This window comes from Balaenoptera acutorostrata, chromosome 18 (assembly GCF_949987535.1).
Source record: "Balaenoptera acutorostrata chromosome 18, mBalAcu1.1, whole genome shotgun sequence".
Taxonomy (NCBI): Eukaryota; Metazoa; Chordata; class Mammalia; order Artiodactyla; family Balaenopteridae; genus Balaenoptera; species Balaenoptera acutorostrata.
The window spans coordinates 69,622,858-69,638,069 of record NC_080081.1 but is presented as its reverse complement, the minus strand read 5'-3'; the positions used below and the strand labels follow the sequence as shown (position 1 = coordinate 69,638,069).

Genomic DNA, 15,212 nt, shown 5'->3' with positions numbered 1-15,212 from the left:
AGCCCCTGAGATTTTGGGGCTGTCACAACATTATCTTGTTTCTCCTGTTTGATATACTCCTCATTTTGGCAGAGCACACCATCAGTAGGTTCTTTTTCTCTCTTCTTGAAGAAGAGTGGATGAAAAATAAATGTTTATGCATGTCTGAAAATGTAACTCTTCTGTCCTCATATTTTATGGATAGTTTGGCTGGGTATAATGTTCTGAGTATTATGTTCCTTGTGCTGTTGAAGGTGTTGTTTTCTTTTCTCCTATCTTCCAGTTTTGCTCTAGAGAAGTCTAGTGTCAGTCTGATTCTTGATTCCTTGTATAAAGATATTTTTTTCCTGTAAGCCTTTTCCTTAACCCTGTTCTAAAATTTTATGATAATGTGCTTTGCTGGGGATGTTATGTCATGTACTTAATTCCTAGGAAATAATTTAAATTACTTTGATAACTTCCTCTCTTCCATGTTCCCTATTCACTCTTTCTACAATTCCTACTCAATGGATATTGGTTTTCATCAGAAGATTCTCCACTTTCCTTATTTCTTTATCTCTCTTCTTATTGTTGCAACTCTTTATCTTTTTGTTCTATTTTCTGGGAGATGTTTTCAACTTTGTTTTTTAAGCTGTCTCTTTTTATGTCTGCAATCCCTTTGCATATCTCAGCTGTGTAATTACGAATTTTTTTTCTGTTGCTTCACTGTCTCTCATTTTCAGGTTTCCTTTTTTGTTGTTGCTGTTATATTTTGTTGTTGTTGTCCCTAGTATCCCTTCTGTACTATTGTCTTGGTATTTGTCTTTCATGTCAGGATGTCAACTCTATGTAATGATTTCAGAAGTATATTAGTAGCTCAGGCACCAGCTCATATGTCAGCTCTAGCACCTGCTCCAGCACCTGTAGAGCTAGAGCCAGTTCTAGCATAAGTTCTAGAGCTACATACAGCTCTGGGACCTGATCCAGCTCCAGAGCTGAAGCCAGTAGCAATACTAGAACTAGAATCAGCTTTAGAACCAGCTATATAACTAGAGCCAGCTCCAGAGATAGAGGTAGTTCCATTATAAACTGTAGCACCAGCTCTAGCAGCAGCTTCAGAGTTAGAGCAAATTCCAGAACGAGTCCTAGCAGCACCTCTGAGCTAGAGCCAGCGCCTGCACTAACTCTTGGATAAAGGTAGATCCAGCTGTAGAGCTAGAGCCAACTCCAGCACTAGCTCTTGTACCAGCTGCTTCTTAGTGCCAGCTCTGGCTTCAGCTCTAGAGCTGGTATCAGCTCCAGATCTAGAGCCATCCTTATCTCCAATTCTCACACCAGGCCTGGCACCAGTGCCAGAATTAAAGTCAGTCCCAGAACTGGAGCCAATTCACAGCCAGTTCTAGCACTACTGTCTGAGCTAGAGCCAGCTTTGGCACCAAATCCAGAGAGAGAGCTAGGGCCAGCAATACACCTAGTGCCAACTTCAGCAACATATCCAGCAGTAGCACCAGAGATAGAGTCTCTCCACAGCTAGAGCCAGCTCAGGCATCAGCTCCTGGGCCAGTTCTGCAGCTTGAGCCAGCACCAGCTCTAGTGCCAGCCCCTGGTTCTGGTGCCGACTCTACCACCAGAGCTTTCCTTACCCTCCTCTGGAATGACATCTTTTTTGATTTTTGTACTTCTGTTTTTGTGTTTCATATATTTTGTGGTTTACTATATTTTAATTTTGCAGTTCACATACAGTAGAATTTTAACTTCCTAATCATTAAAAAAATGATATTAGTGATTAAAGGGTCTTGTATTTTTTTATTTTCTTGAGCCAATGTATTATACATGGATTATTTTCTTTTGAATAATGCTATAATATTTTGCATCTGTTCTTAAATTTTTCTAGATCTTTTCTTGTCCCTTTCAACTGCTGCATTTTCTAATCTTAAAATTGTGAATGGTTCCCAAGAATCAGCCTAGTTCTTTCTATCCTCTTTTTGTTTCTTCTTCTTTGGAGACTTTCGCCTAATGCTGTGCCTCAATTAATGCAAAATATATGAGGAGAGTAGTAAGTCATTTTGTTAAAATGTGGGAAAAAGTGTTGTCAACAATTGTTTTTGACAAAAATGATTTGAAAGTTTTAGTAAGTTCAGTAAAATGCAACAAAGATCTTGTCATTTGGATAAAAGTTATGGCAGCTAAAACACAATGGCTTTGCTAAAAACAGAGTCATTTAGGCTTTATTAGATCATTACTGTCCCCAGACTATCATGTCCCTTTTTCCAAGTTGTTGATTCTCTCTCCTGGGGAAGTATAGATTCATGATTTGTTCTTCTAATTCTTCACAAATTTACTTAGAACAGAGAATGTTTACATACTAAGTACCTACTTTTGGGGACCACATTTATTCCCAGCATGTGTGCACAGCTTTAAAAGGGAAAGTGGGCTTCCCTGGTGGCGCAGTGGTTGAGAATCTGCCTGCCAATGCAGGGGACACGGGTTCGAGCCCTGGTCTGGGAAGATCCCACATGCCGCGGAGCGACTAAGCCCGTGAGCCACAATTACTGAGCCTGCGCGTCTGGAGCCTGTGCTCCGCAACAAGACAGGCCACAATAGTGAGAGGCCCGTGCACCGCGATGAGGAGTGGCCCCTACTTGCCACAACTAGAGAAAAGCCCTCGCACAGAAGCGAAGACCCAACACAGCCATAAATAAAAATAAATAAATAAATAAAATTTTAAAAAAATTTGATAAGTTGTTTAAAAAAAAAAAAAAAGGGAAAGTGAGCAGGAACAGAGTGAAGGGTTGACATGGAGACTGTGTTTCCTGAAGCTGAATTTGTGGCCAGCACTTAATTAGTGGAAAATCATGGAGGAAAAGTCTATAGATGAGTGGCATGACTGATCAATAAGGATTTTTAATAAAAATATGTTAGGCAAGTATTTATTTATAGTACCATTGAAAGGGATATAATTTTTAATCCAAAAAATTCAATTTGCCAGCTATATTAAAAAGACCAAAAAAATTGAAATCACTAGAATAAATTAATAACCAAAAAATTATTTAAAGCATATTCTAAATATGCCATAGGAAGAGTGTAAAATAAGCAATATTTTACAGTCACAGTGAGCTCTGTCCCTGTGATCTCACTTTCTATCTTAGTCGGTACCACTGGGAATTCAAAAGCACCTTTTTAACTAAGTAATACGGGACTGCTTTTAAAGTTTTGATTTCTTGCAAAATAACATTTGTTAAAAATATTTTAGAAAGATTTAGAAGTAATATCACGTGGAAGTTATTAGGATCAACATGATCCTTAAACCAGATGTTACTTTTGTTTACATGCTCATTTTTCTTACAGTTGGTTTGCTTTCTCCTTTTAGGAATGGCAAAATTCTATTCAGAAGAATGCAGGACTTGCATTTATTGAACTCATCAATGAAGGAAGGTAATTAATTTTACAATTTTTAGACAACTAGTCAGTGTACATTTTATTCCACCGGGTGACTGCTCTTGCCTACCATCTGTTCCAAAAATGTGTAAGAAAAAATATTTTAGTTAAATGATTCATCACACAGGTACTTATACTTTAAAGGAGCAAAGTTTAAAATGTTAAGCATTTTTATTTGGCGGAGGGGAAGCAGGTATGAAATAAAGGGACAAACTTTATAAGATTTTTGTGAGATCTGAGCCACGTCTTACCAAGTAGTAAAGTTGTTTTACATAGATCAAGTGAACGCAATCTGCAGTCCCATCTGCCACTCCATCTGTTTCCAGAGCCGTGTTCAGTGTTTACTTCCTCACTCAGCCCATCTCAGTTCATGTGAAATAGTTTTATTCGACCATGTCATGCTATCTAGTATGCAACTAAAAATGTGAGAGAAGTTTAATATAGGAACTATAAAGGTCTGGTTAGGAATCTATTTATACCATTGTTAAAATGATGCTGTGGTAAGATTTTTCACTACGATTTTTCCAATACTTTATCGGCAATGGATACACTAAGACAGATGTAACTGTCACCATTTTGACATGTTCAGCTTCTATCAGCCGAAGACCTGCGTCCTTTACAACTTGAGTTTCTTCTATGATATAGTGTGTTCTTTGGAAAATAATGACTGAAGATTTGGGGTAATCTATTTCTTATTTGAAACCAGATTTAATTAAATTGATAAGGTAATAATGTTACTGTATGTAAACTTTATCAAGAGAGGTGTCATGAAAGAATATTTTATGAGCTATTCTTTGAAACTTAGTTTGTATATGCTATAAAAACCCATTTTGAAAAAAATTAACTTAAATGCAATTTAGTATTTTTGTTCATCAGTGTATTATATTCTGAGAAATAGCCTTTGTTTTTATAACAATTCATCTTATTGTGTATTTCTCACTTAGATATTTTATGATTGAATTATTTTTAGTCATAATACTATAACTCTAAATATTAAAATAAATTTTTCATTCACTGCCAAGCAAAAGATGCAGGAAAATATTAGTTTTCTTTTATAGCATAAATAATAATTTTAAACATAGTAATACACTCTACTTCTTATAAAACTTTATGGTGAAAAGAATTGATAATAATTATTATCCATCTTCAGGCAATGAAAAAATAGAAAATAAAAACTTTTGCCCAGGTGGCTCATTGTCATATCAGTTGTAGGAATCTCTCACTTCACATACACCCTAGTTTTGCTCATTTGTTTCAACTGTGAAGTAAAAACAAAAATTATGCTATTATCAGTAACTCTGAAGAGTTAACAAATTGAAGCTCCAGCATTTAAGATTAAGATTATAGTTATTGTCTTAGAAAAGGAGGAGAGTGAAAATTTTGCTAATAGAGGTTTTTAGCTTTTGAAACTGTTTTTTGTTCATTGGTAGTGTTTGGAGTTTATTTTGTTTGGTTTTAGGAAAGGAGTTGGAATTATAGAAAGTAATTATAATATTTAAAAAATTTAATCCATGAAAACCTCAAAATACTCATAATGTTCTTTGTGCCATTCTAGATTTGTGTTTCCATTTTTTATACTAATAGTTCCTCCAATAAAGATGATTTTGGAACAAATATTGAAATATGACTAGCTCTAAATATACAAGAACATCTCATGTATACATTAATACAGCACATGTCTATTCAGCACCTACTATATACCAAACACTATTATAGGCGCTGGGAATAGAGAAGTGAATGAGACAAACATGGTTCTAAATTTTGGAGGAAAGACAAGCATTAGACTAGCACATACAGTAACACAAGGGTGCTGTGATAGGGGTGTTACAGATACTAATGCAAGCATAAGGCAGAGCACTTAACCTAGTCTGGAGTCTGCACTCAGTGCATGTTGTGTACCAGCCACATAGAGACAGGCAAGGGCCATCCCTTCATGGCAAGGGTCATGCCATGGAGGGGTTTTTAAGCTGTGCTAAGGGTACAGGGCTGTAGTTGAAGAGGTTTGGCATAATCTGCAGAGTGACAAATGGATATCTGGGGCTGCAGACTGGAAGCGAGATACCGATCTGAAGTTTCAGAATCCTTTTGAAGAGAATGGTGTCATATAGCAACCAATAGTGGCTATGAGGATGGAAGAAGTGGACAAATTTGAAGTATCTTTTGGAAATTAAATCTATAGAATTGCTGATAGATTGGATGGTAAGAGGAGAAAGAAGGTACTTTGATTTCTGGCTTTAATAGCTGGATGATTTATAGTGTAAGCATAGTTTACTTAGAACAATACAGAAGGAAGGGCATGAATTTGGTGAGAGATACTTTTACTTTCGGTTACACTGAATTTGTAGCGCCTATGAAAGTTCCAAGTGGAAATGTTAAATTGGCATCTTAGAATTTGGGTGTCCAGCTCCAAAGAGACAGCTAATATAGAGATTTAAATTCAAGAGTTCTCAGTTTGCATGAGGTAAATGGGGGATAAGGATACAGGTGTGATGCTCAGGGGGAGTGTGTGGAGTGAGTGGAAACACGCGGCCAGGCTCTCGCTGCTATCTCTGCTGGGAATCCTCTTTCCCCACATCTTCACGTGATCGGCTCTTCCCATCACTGAGGAATCAGCTTAAATGTCACACTCTCAGAGAGGCTCCCCTCACCATCTTATTGTGTTATGAGACTTCCATTACATGACTCTATTTTAACATTCAGTAACATCGTCTCAAAATCTTTTCTTGGTTTACATGTCTTCCTGCTAAAATGTACTTCCCTTCAGAACTCGTGTCTTATTCTCGTATTTGCTGATATATCCCTGGTTTCTGGAATAATAATGCCTAGTACCTATTTTGCAATCACAAATATTTGTTGAAGGAATGAAGAAAAGAATGTTGAGTAGAATGTTTGAGAAGGAATGAATAGTCAACAAGAGGATTTTTAAGTCAGGATTAAAGGCACCACTGGAGTCAGTGACAAGAGGGACATGTTGATTTCATTCAAATTTATACTGGTGAATGAATACCTATGTGCTAAAGATGCTGGGTATAGAGCCAGGCACTGTGCTAATAGAGCTTTCAGTCCGGTGGGAACAACAGTGTTAGGTTAAGTAATTACTGATGTAATAAATGTGCCAAAAGGCAGGTAGAGGATGGGAGCAGATAACTGAGGGAAGTAGGGGGAGTAGCTCGGATGTTTTCAGGTGAGAAGTGAGCGGGACGTGAGTATAGACAGTAAGTACTTACAACTATAAGAAGGTTGGCCAAGAAGGGGAAAGGGTGGTTGCTGGTGGTGGATAGGGTTTTAATTTGAGGGGGAGGAGAGGAGTAGAAGGAAGGATTTGAGTATTTTAAAATGCTGATGGAAAGAAGCCAATATGGTGGGAAAGAAAGAAGAAAAGTTTCTACTCAAAAGAGTACAGTCTCTGAGAGGGGTGAGGCAGAGGGACAGGGGTTAGCCTTTTGTGGATGAGTATTGAGAAAGGATGCAGGCAATTAAATTGGTGGCAGGATTCAGAGAGTTTTTGTAATGATGCCTTCTGTTTTCTCTATAAAGTGGCAGGTTAAGGCCATTTTCTGAGAATGAAGGAAATTTGGGGAGGTAGGTGTTATACTTGAGAAGAGTAGAAAATATTGAAAATAGCCAGTGTAGAGAAACTGGGGAGAGAAATGACTAAGGAAACACAGGAGACTTGCCAGTGTTTGGGGTTCCTGATTGAGGATGCTGTCTTTGCTATTGTAGTGTTTTCCCCAGTAGTCCACAGGACAAAGACGATGGGCATTGCTTTAAGACATTCACTTCTCTAACTTTAGTGAAAATAATCTCTTCTCTGAGCACCAACCCCTCCACATCCCTATTCCGGATCAGGTGCCTTCCCATGTTCTCAAACCACCTTCCATTTTCCCCTGTTTTATACTTACCGTACCATAGTGTTAGTGCCTGTTTATTTGTGGTGTATTTTTAATGGCTATTTCCGCAGTGCCTATTATAATATGGAGCATATGTGTATTATTTGTAACAAGTTCAAATACCAGTTCTCCTAATGATAAACTATTAGATTCTAGGCATGTAGCATAATCTCCCTCTGACATTGTTTCACATCCTGCCTAGTTTCTCTGAAGGTTGGATGTAATATATGACATTTATTACAACTACAGTAATATAGACACTTTAAAAATGGAAGGTTATTTTGTTATTTTTTGTTACTACATACAGTATATATTCAGAATTTTGCCGACTCCTATCTTTAGTTTGGTCCATTTCCTTTCAATTTAGACCTTTCTCTTTCATAAATTTGAACTGGGAGTTCCAGATTTTTAAAAAAAATCATATTTAGATAGTTCAGATGTAGTTACAGTAAAGACACATTACTCAGTTTATCTGGCTTCTGTTTGTTGATGCCGACTCTATACTAGGCACAAATTACATTCTTTACATACACTTTTATCCCATTTGCATGGACATACAACATTTTTCTTAACTTTTTCTAATAGTGTAAAATGAAACATACAAAATATCTTCTCTTGATTGTTAGACTATGTCTTTAATTTTCCTTGTGGGAATGAAGATAAAAATCTTTAAGTGGAAATTGTTATAAATGTTTATCCTACTTAACAGCTACATTCGTGAATATAATTCATCAATCATAGCTGGAGAAAGCAATTGTGCAGTTGTCTACAATTAACAGGACAAAAACAGCTGATGAATGTGCAGCTGAATTAAAGTACTCCCTAGGACAGGCTGAAATTATAAACTGGATCATTTAAAGGAATCTAACAAAGGATCTTTATAATTAAAACAAAGCAAGGTTAATGAGATGTAAAATTGCCTATGATATCTTGGCAATAATAATTGGATTCTAAATTATTAAAATATGAATTGAACTATAAAGCAAATAAGAAAGACTTTTAAATTATAGAACTTGAGTGATCTTTTGAAATAAATTAATCATTTGACTAAAATAAACCTCTATCACTCTTTTGGAAGCCTATAGGATATAATTAATGAATATTCATAACAAGCTGGAATGTATTCTTGTTTAGCACTGAATTTGACCTATGATTCACAAGATTCCAATTTTTTGTTTTGTTCTTTAAAATAAGGAAAAATGTATAACCTTGCATTTCTTACGTTTTGAAGAAGAGAAGCGTATCGTATTCAAGTTTAATTATTTAGTGATTATATGGCCCAAAATTTGAATATCCACATTAATTTAACAAATGCTATTCAATAATTAAACCAATAAGCTTTGGTTTGCTTGAGTTTGTTTCATGCCCTTGATTTGGCAAAAACTGTATTTTAAAAACAAAAACAAAAACAGCACCTTCTAACACTATAAGAAACTTTTTTCTTAGAGTTGAGAATCTGATTTAATTTTGAACAAAGAAACCCTGGAAACTCCTGGAAAACAGAAGTTCCCTCTATATTTCTTCATGTAGTACCTAATTTATTCTTTTTTCGTACTACTATGTTATTCATTTTACGCATGTAGTAAGTTATTAAACATATTGAGGTTTGCAAACAAATGAGGTAAAAAAAATCTGTGCTTTTACAAAATTAATTGTATAGATCTTAAACAGTATTGCTAATTTATAGACTTAACTTTAGACATTGGTGATGAATAATATATTTACCTGAAACTAAGATAAACAAATCCCATTTAATAATGGCTAGATTTCAAGTAAAAAGGAAATAAATTTCAAAATTAGTAATCATATATTTTATTTGAATTGCATTTTTAACCGTGTTTAAGATATATCTGCATATGTATATGTATTGAGATTTTTTTTCCCCTCTGAGAACAACTTTAAATATACTTTCCTTCCAGGCACTATTATTTTAGCTTTGGTGAGAGTTAAATAATATTTCATAAAACACTAATAGTTCTTTGTATTAAAAAAAAAAAAAAAGGGAAAGGTGCCCTGTTTTTGGCATAGTCATTTCTGTGCCATATTTCTTCCTGTTTCTTATTTCTTAGAGACATAAAGTTTCGTTTTTGTTGTTGTCCTTAGCTTACATATTACAAGCAAATGCCAGCCTAGATTCAAATGATACGTCTTTATTAGAAAACATTGATTTAGTTTCTGTACCCATTCTGACACAACCAGGATCAGCTGCTAACAGAGGAGACTAGAGTTGGCCTTTGCATTTGTGGCTGGTATGTTGTTTAAAGAACAGACACAGGGAGAAGTGAACTACCTGGTTACAGGAGAGTCAATGCTGCCATGAAGATACAGTGTGTGTGGTCAGTCCAAGGATAAACTAAAGGTGAGAGGTAAAGGAATAGAATGAGCAAGCCAGAGTACGGTCATGGCCTGAGCCATGTTTTAGTCTAGGAACTCTTCCCAAGGTGCCCAGGGAGTTGAAGCATTGATTATAGACGGATTAGTTTCCACGTTCGTAAAATGAGAACACACAGACAATTTCTCTCTCTCAGTTGCTGTGTACAGACCAACATGTGAAAAAACAGAATACTTATTTTATAACGTGACTGAGTCACAGTCCTAGCTGGACCAGGATTAAGAAAAAGTTGTTATTTTCTAATGACCAGAAGCAGTGTAATACCTATACAGGTATTTCTGAAGTTCTTAACACCTATGTAAATAATTATAATACACCCAGAAAAACAAAACAAAACAAAACTGAATACTTATAAAATACTCACTAAATAGTTTTAGCAGTGATACAAATACATTTTACATCTGGTCTTCAACTCAAAGTAATTTGTAATTGAGAAATTAGGTTTTACATGCACAAAAAATTAAACAGTTCAAAGTGTCATAGACAGTATATAACTAAGTGCAAAAAATTGATATAAAAATTGCATTAGGGCTTCCCTGGTGGCGCAGTGGTTGAGAATCTGCCTGCCAATGCAGGGGACACGGGTTCGAGCCCTGGTCTGGGAAGATCCCACATGCCGCGGAGCAACTGGGCCCGTGAGCCACAACTACTGAGCCTGCGCGTCTGGAGCCTGTGCTCCGCAACAAGAGAGGCCACGACAGTGAGAGGCCCGTGCACCGCGATGAAGAGTGGCCCCCGCTTGCCGCAACTAGAGAAAGCCCTCGCACAGAGACGAAGACCCAGCACAGCCAAAAATAAATAAATTAATTAATTAATTAATTTTAAAAAAATTTGCATTGACTTAAGAAGAAGGACCTATTTCAGTGGACAGTAATGATTGGGGAAGGCTTCTTTTAGGAGACGGAACCGAAACAAGTATAGGCACACTGCGTGGGATCAAAAGAAGAAAAAAAAAAATCAACCCTAGCTTTTTTTGTGAAAATTAAGATTTAAAACAACAGAAAATACCTTTATGTTCTTTATTATCTAATAAAGCAAATATGGACATAATTCTATGTTAAAAGTTATAATCTGTCTTTGAGCTCTATATATTACTCTTTTTTTGAGCTCTATATTATTTAAATTAAAAAAGTTATAAATGTTTCCAGATTTTTTAATAGTCTATTAAACAACTCTAGCACAGGAAGAAATTGAAATTTTCTGATCCAGCCAGCCTCTTCCTTGCAGTGTCACTAGAAACTCTATGCCTAATTCTTTTAAGGTTTTGGGACCAGAGGAAGTGACACTGAGGTATTACATCTGCTCCTACACTGTGTGGCCACTTTACTTCCAATCAGCATCTGTTTTCTTGACTAAATAAATCAGGACCTAAAATTTAAGCTGTAATCTTACAGCTTGGACATGCACTGTTTCTTCCAGTTTATAGGATATCTGAGACAGTGCGCACCCATTTTCTCATCAGAAAACTAAAACTCAGACACAAGGAAAATTTATTTGTCCAGGTTTATAACACTAATAAAAGACAGAACTTAAATATAAACTAGTTCTGCCTTCTGTCCCCTCACTCATCTAGAGATGATGAAAGACTAATTTGTCTGACCTCTCATATTGCCTTTCCTATTGACATTTTTTTTCCTTTCAGTCAAATTACAGGAATTATTTATATTTAAGATTCAGGATCTCAGGGTTTCAGGTCAATGACAAGCAATTTAAATTATAACAAACTGCATAAAATTAGAAACTTCCTAGAAAATCAGAACTTGCTGCAATGATATTTGTTCCATTTGGAAGAGAATACTTTGTTTTGTCTCCTGACTTCTTTCCTGTATCCATGACAACTCTGTTTTAGGACAGGAATGAATAGAATTGAGCAAATTGTTTTCTTTTTCTATTTCCTTTGAAAAATAAACTTACAGTAGAAGATGAAGACCACTTCATTTACTTCCTATCTTGTACAGATACTCTGAGGAAGAAAATGTTCTGTAATTCCCAAGTTATCTGATATTTTTATTTACCTCTTTTTTTATGTGCTAAATGTATCGTAGAATTTTATAGTGTTAAACTGCCTTAATCATTAAAGTTCTGTTTCTTCTTTGCCCCTCCTTCTCACATAACCTGCTCATGTATTCATTCAGTCATCTTTCCATTTAGTCATATATTATTGGTGAGTCCATATTTCATGACATGTACATGCAGATCATGTTGGATACAGAGATGAATAGTGATTGTACCTCATTTAATGAACTTCACATTCTAAGAGAGAGAGACTTATTAAAAGAAAAAGAGAGGGAAAAAAATCCATAAGACAGTGTGATAAATATTATAACACCCAGAACATTTGAGAAATTGGGAGAAGATCTCTTAGTTGTATTGAGAGGAGGGAATGGCAAGAATTACAGGAAGAAGAAATGGCACATATAGAAATCCTGAAATAGCATGAGTGATTAAAAGAACTAGGAAGGTTTTTCTAGAACATAGAAAAAGTATGCTAAAAAGGCAGTAGATAAGGTTACAGAAGTAGACTGATATCTATATATAATGTTTGGCTATTATCCTGTCTATTAAAAGTAGCCGTTGAAGAAATTTAAGTGTTATTTAACAGTAATGGCAAAGCGAAAAATGTATCAGAAGGATGGAAGATTTGAGGGAGGCAGAGAAATTAGGAGGCTATTGTAATTGGATGAGAGATGATTAAGGCTTGAATTAAAACAATGTTAAGTAATGAACAAACAGATTAAAAATATATTATGGAGGTAAAATTGACAAGACTGATGATTAATTTAATGTAGGATGATCTTAAAGTCACATTTCAGCAGATTGAAAAGTGAATAAAGCTGTGTGGGTAACTCAGTGATCTGAGGTTATCTTGTGCTACAGAGCATTCACATCCTACCTAGGATATACTCTTTGAGGCAACATGCATCTTATAAATGGTTTAGGCATGGTTTAGGCTTCTCCAGGGCCACATCTCCCCCCTATAAATTGGTGTCTCAAGGAGTAGGAATGCCCTGGGGACATATGCCTAAAACAGCAATGCTGTTAGGATTTTGAATCTTTAGCTAGGAATTAAGTATAGAATCTCGCCTGAAACCTTCATGCTAAGCCAAGATCCTTAAGAGAGGCTGACATGGTTCTAGTGGGCTCTCCTTGGTATCAAAAGAAATAAAAGCAAATACTTATCCAAGTTAAGTCTGTTGGACTCCTGATTAAGACCAGAAATGAGGTAACAGTCAAAGAGTACTAAATATATGAGAATGAAAGCCACTATGTATGAGAATCAACAAGGAAAAAAACAAAAAAATTTAGATCCCCAGGGACTACCAAGATTAGAATTGTGAAATACAGGAAATAAAATAGCACAAAATTGAATGAATAAGAAGAGACCTTCAAAATGAAGAGGAAGATTTGAAAAATCAAAAATTATAGAATTTAATACAATTTGGAAAAAACTCCATGTATTAATGATTCATCAGATTAGACAAGGATGAAGGGAACCAGTGACTTGGAACATACATTTTGAAATTTTTCCCAGAATGCAGAAAGAGAAAGAAATGAAAAATGAAGTGATGTTAAGAGATATGGAGGTAAACTAAGAAAGTTTAGTTTACAAATCATCAGAATTGAAAAAGGAAAAAAATACAGAGTAGGGGAGATGAAATATTTTAAAAGATGATTGTTGTGAATTTTTAAGAACTGATTGAAAATAAGAATACAGTGACACAGAAGTCACAATGTACCTCAAGTAGGCTAAATAAAAAGAAACCCATACTAGATACATGGTACTGAAACTGGACAATGCCTAAAATAAAGAGGCAAAAGCACCCAGAAAGAAAGAAATGATCATCTACCAAAAGGGAAAATTAGAATAACAGCAACAAGGACTTCCCTGGTGGCACAGTGGTTAAGAATCCGCCTGCCAATGCAGGGGACATGGGTTCGAGCCCTGGTCCAGGAGGGTCCCACATACCGCGGAGCAACTAAGCCCGTGTGCCACAACTACTGAACCTGTGCTCTAGATCCCGTGAGCCACAACTACTGAGCCCGTGTGCTGCAACTACTGAAGCTTGCACGCCTTGAGCTTGTGCTCTGCAGCAAGAGAAGCCACAGCAATGAGAAGCCTGCCCACCACAGTGAAGTGTAGCCCCTGCTCGCCACAACTAGAGAAAGCCTGCGCACAGCAACAAAGACCCAACACAGCCAAAAACAAATAAATTTAAAAAAAAAAGAATAACAGCAACAAAGAAAGCTAGAAGAAAGTGACATAACACTTTCAACGTTTGAAAAAAAATAATTCTCAATAATTGTATATGCAACAAAAGTATTTTCAAAAATTATTGGTGGGTGTGACGATAGAGTAATTTTGTGACATTTTAACTTACTCTGGTCCCAACCTTTGTTCCCCAGTTCAAAGGAAGCCATAAAAATGCAGCACACATTATAAGCACTGTACCAGAGGGAGCATAATAGACCTCATTAGCAAAGAATTTTAAATCACTTACTTGTTCTGATCTGTCTGGTGACTCCCTGGAAGAATGGCTTAAAAGATTTGTTTTATTTTGCCTAACCTGGGAGTGGCCTGGAGTGGAAAAAAAAAAAAAAAAAAGCTGATTTCCTGAGGGCATTTGTTGAAGACATTTATAGGCTAATATCTTAGACCTCACTGCCTGAGGTGATAGATAACAGTTGAGGCAAATGATAGACACACCAAAAAGCTTGGGAGGAGCAGCTGGGGAGTGAAATGTACACAAGGGCTTTGAAAGGCTCTGACATATTCCTGGAAATGTAAAGGGCCCTGCACATGCTTAACATTGTGTTCATGCTCTGGAAAGACCTGAGAAGGCCCCAAACTCTCATCTTTAGCTGACGCTGGGACTCTATGGAAGCAGGAAGTAAATGCAAAGGTAGAGTTGAAACCTGCCTGGCTGAGTGTTCAAGGGTTGTCCAAACACACACACAGCTGCTTGAGAAATTCTGGGAGATTTTTTTGGATTCAGGCATTTAAAGAAATCTCTGTCTCATCATTAGCTGACACTAACATAATGAAACAGAGACTTCAGTGACCACACATGACAAGGAATACACACTTAACAAAATTATTTTAGAAAAGTCATCTCAAGTTTCCTCAAAGGTCCAGATGTAGGACTGAGGAGGGAGACCCACGTCTTCACCTAGGATTACGTATTTCGTGAGCAATTACAGCAGGCAGATCAGGAATTGAGTGAAGGTGCTGGAAGGAGAATGGTTAAAGTGTGGACTGGGAGGGATCCATGCTTGGGGGGAAAGGAGATAAATCTGAGCAGTGGTTGAAGGACTAAGAGAAGAGAGGGATCAAAGAAGTGGAAGTTGGAAGTGAGCTTATTTTTGCCTGGGGCCAGGGAGGTACGAGTGAAGGGGAGAGAAAGCACTTAGGATAGGAGATTGTGACCAGAGAGTAGATTGTTGGCATAAAGATTTACGATGTGAAGCTGATTATGGCCAGTGAGGTGATTTCTTGAAGTGAGGTAGAATTGAAGATTCTAAAGGAATCTTAGATT

The 15,212-nt window shown here is 36.4% G+C and overlaps 1 protein-coding gene across 6 annotated transcripts in view; it reads left to right on the top strand.

Moving 5' to 3' along the window:
* Positions 1-15,212, top strand: part of NBEA (neurobeachin) — a 631,767-nt gene that overhangs the window by 299,192 nt on the left and 317,363 nt on the right. For all 6 annotated transcript variants that reach the window (XM_057532889.1, XM_057532888.1, XM_057532885.1 and 3 more), the window contains exon 35: positions 3,329-3,393. In XM_057532889.1, the coding sequence (XP_057388872.1) occupies positions 3,329-3,393 (65 nt within the window). The remainder of the gene's footprint in view (positions 1-3,328; positions 3,394-15,212) is intronic.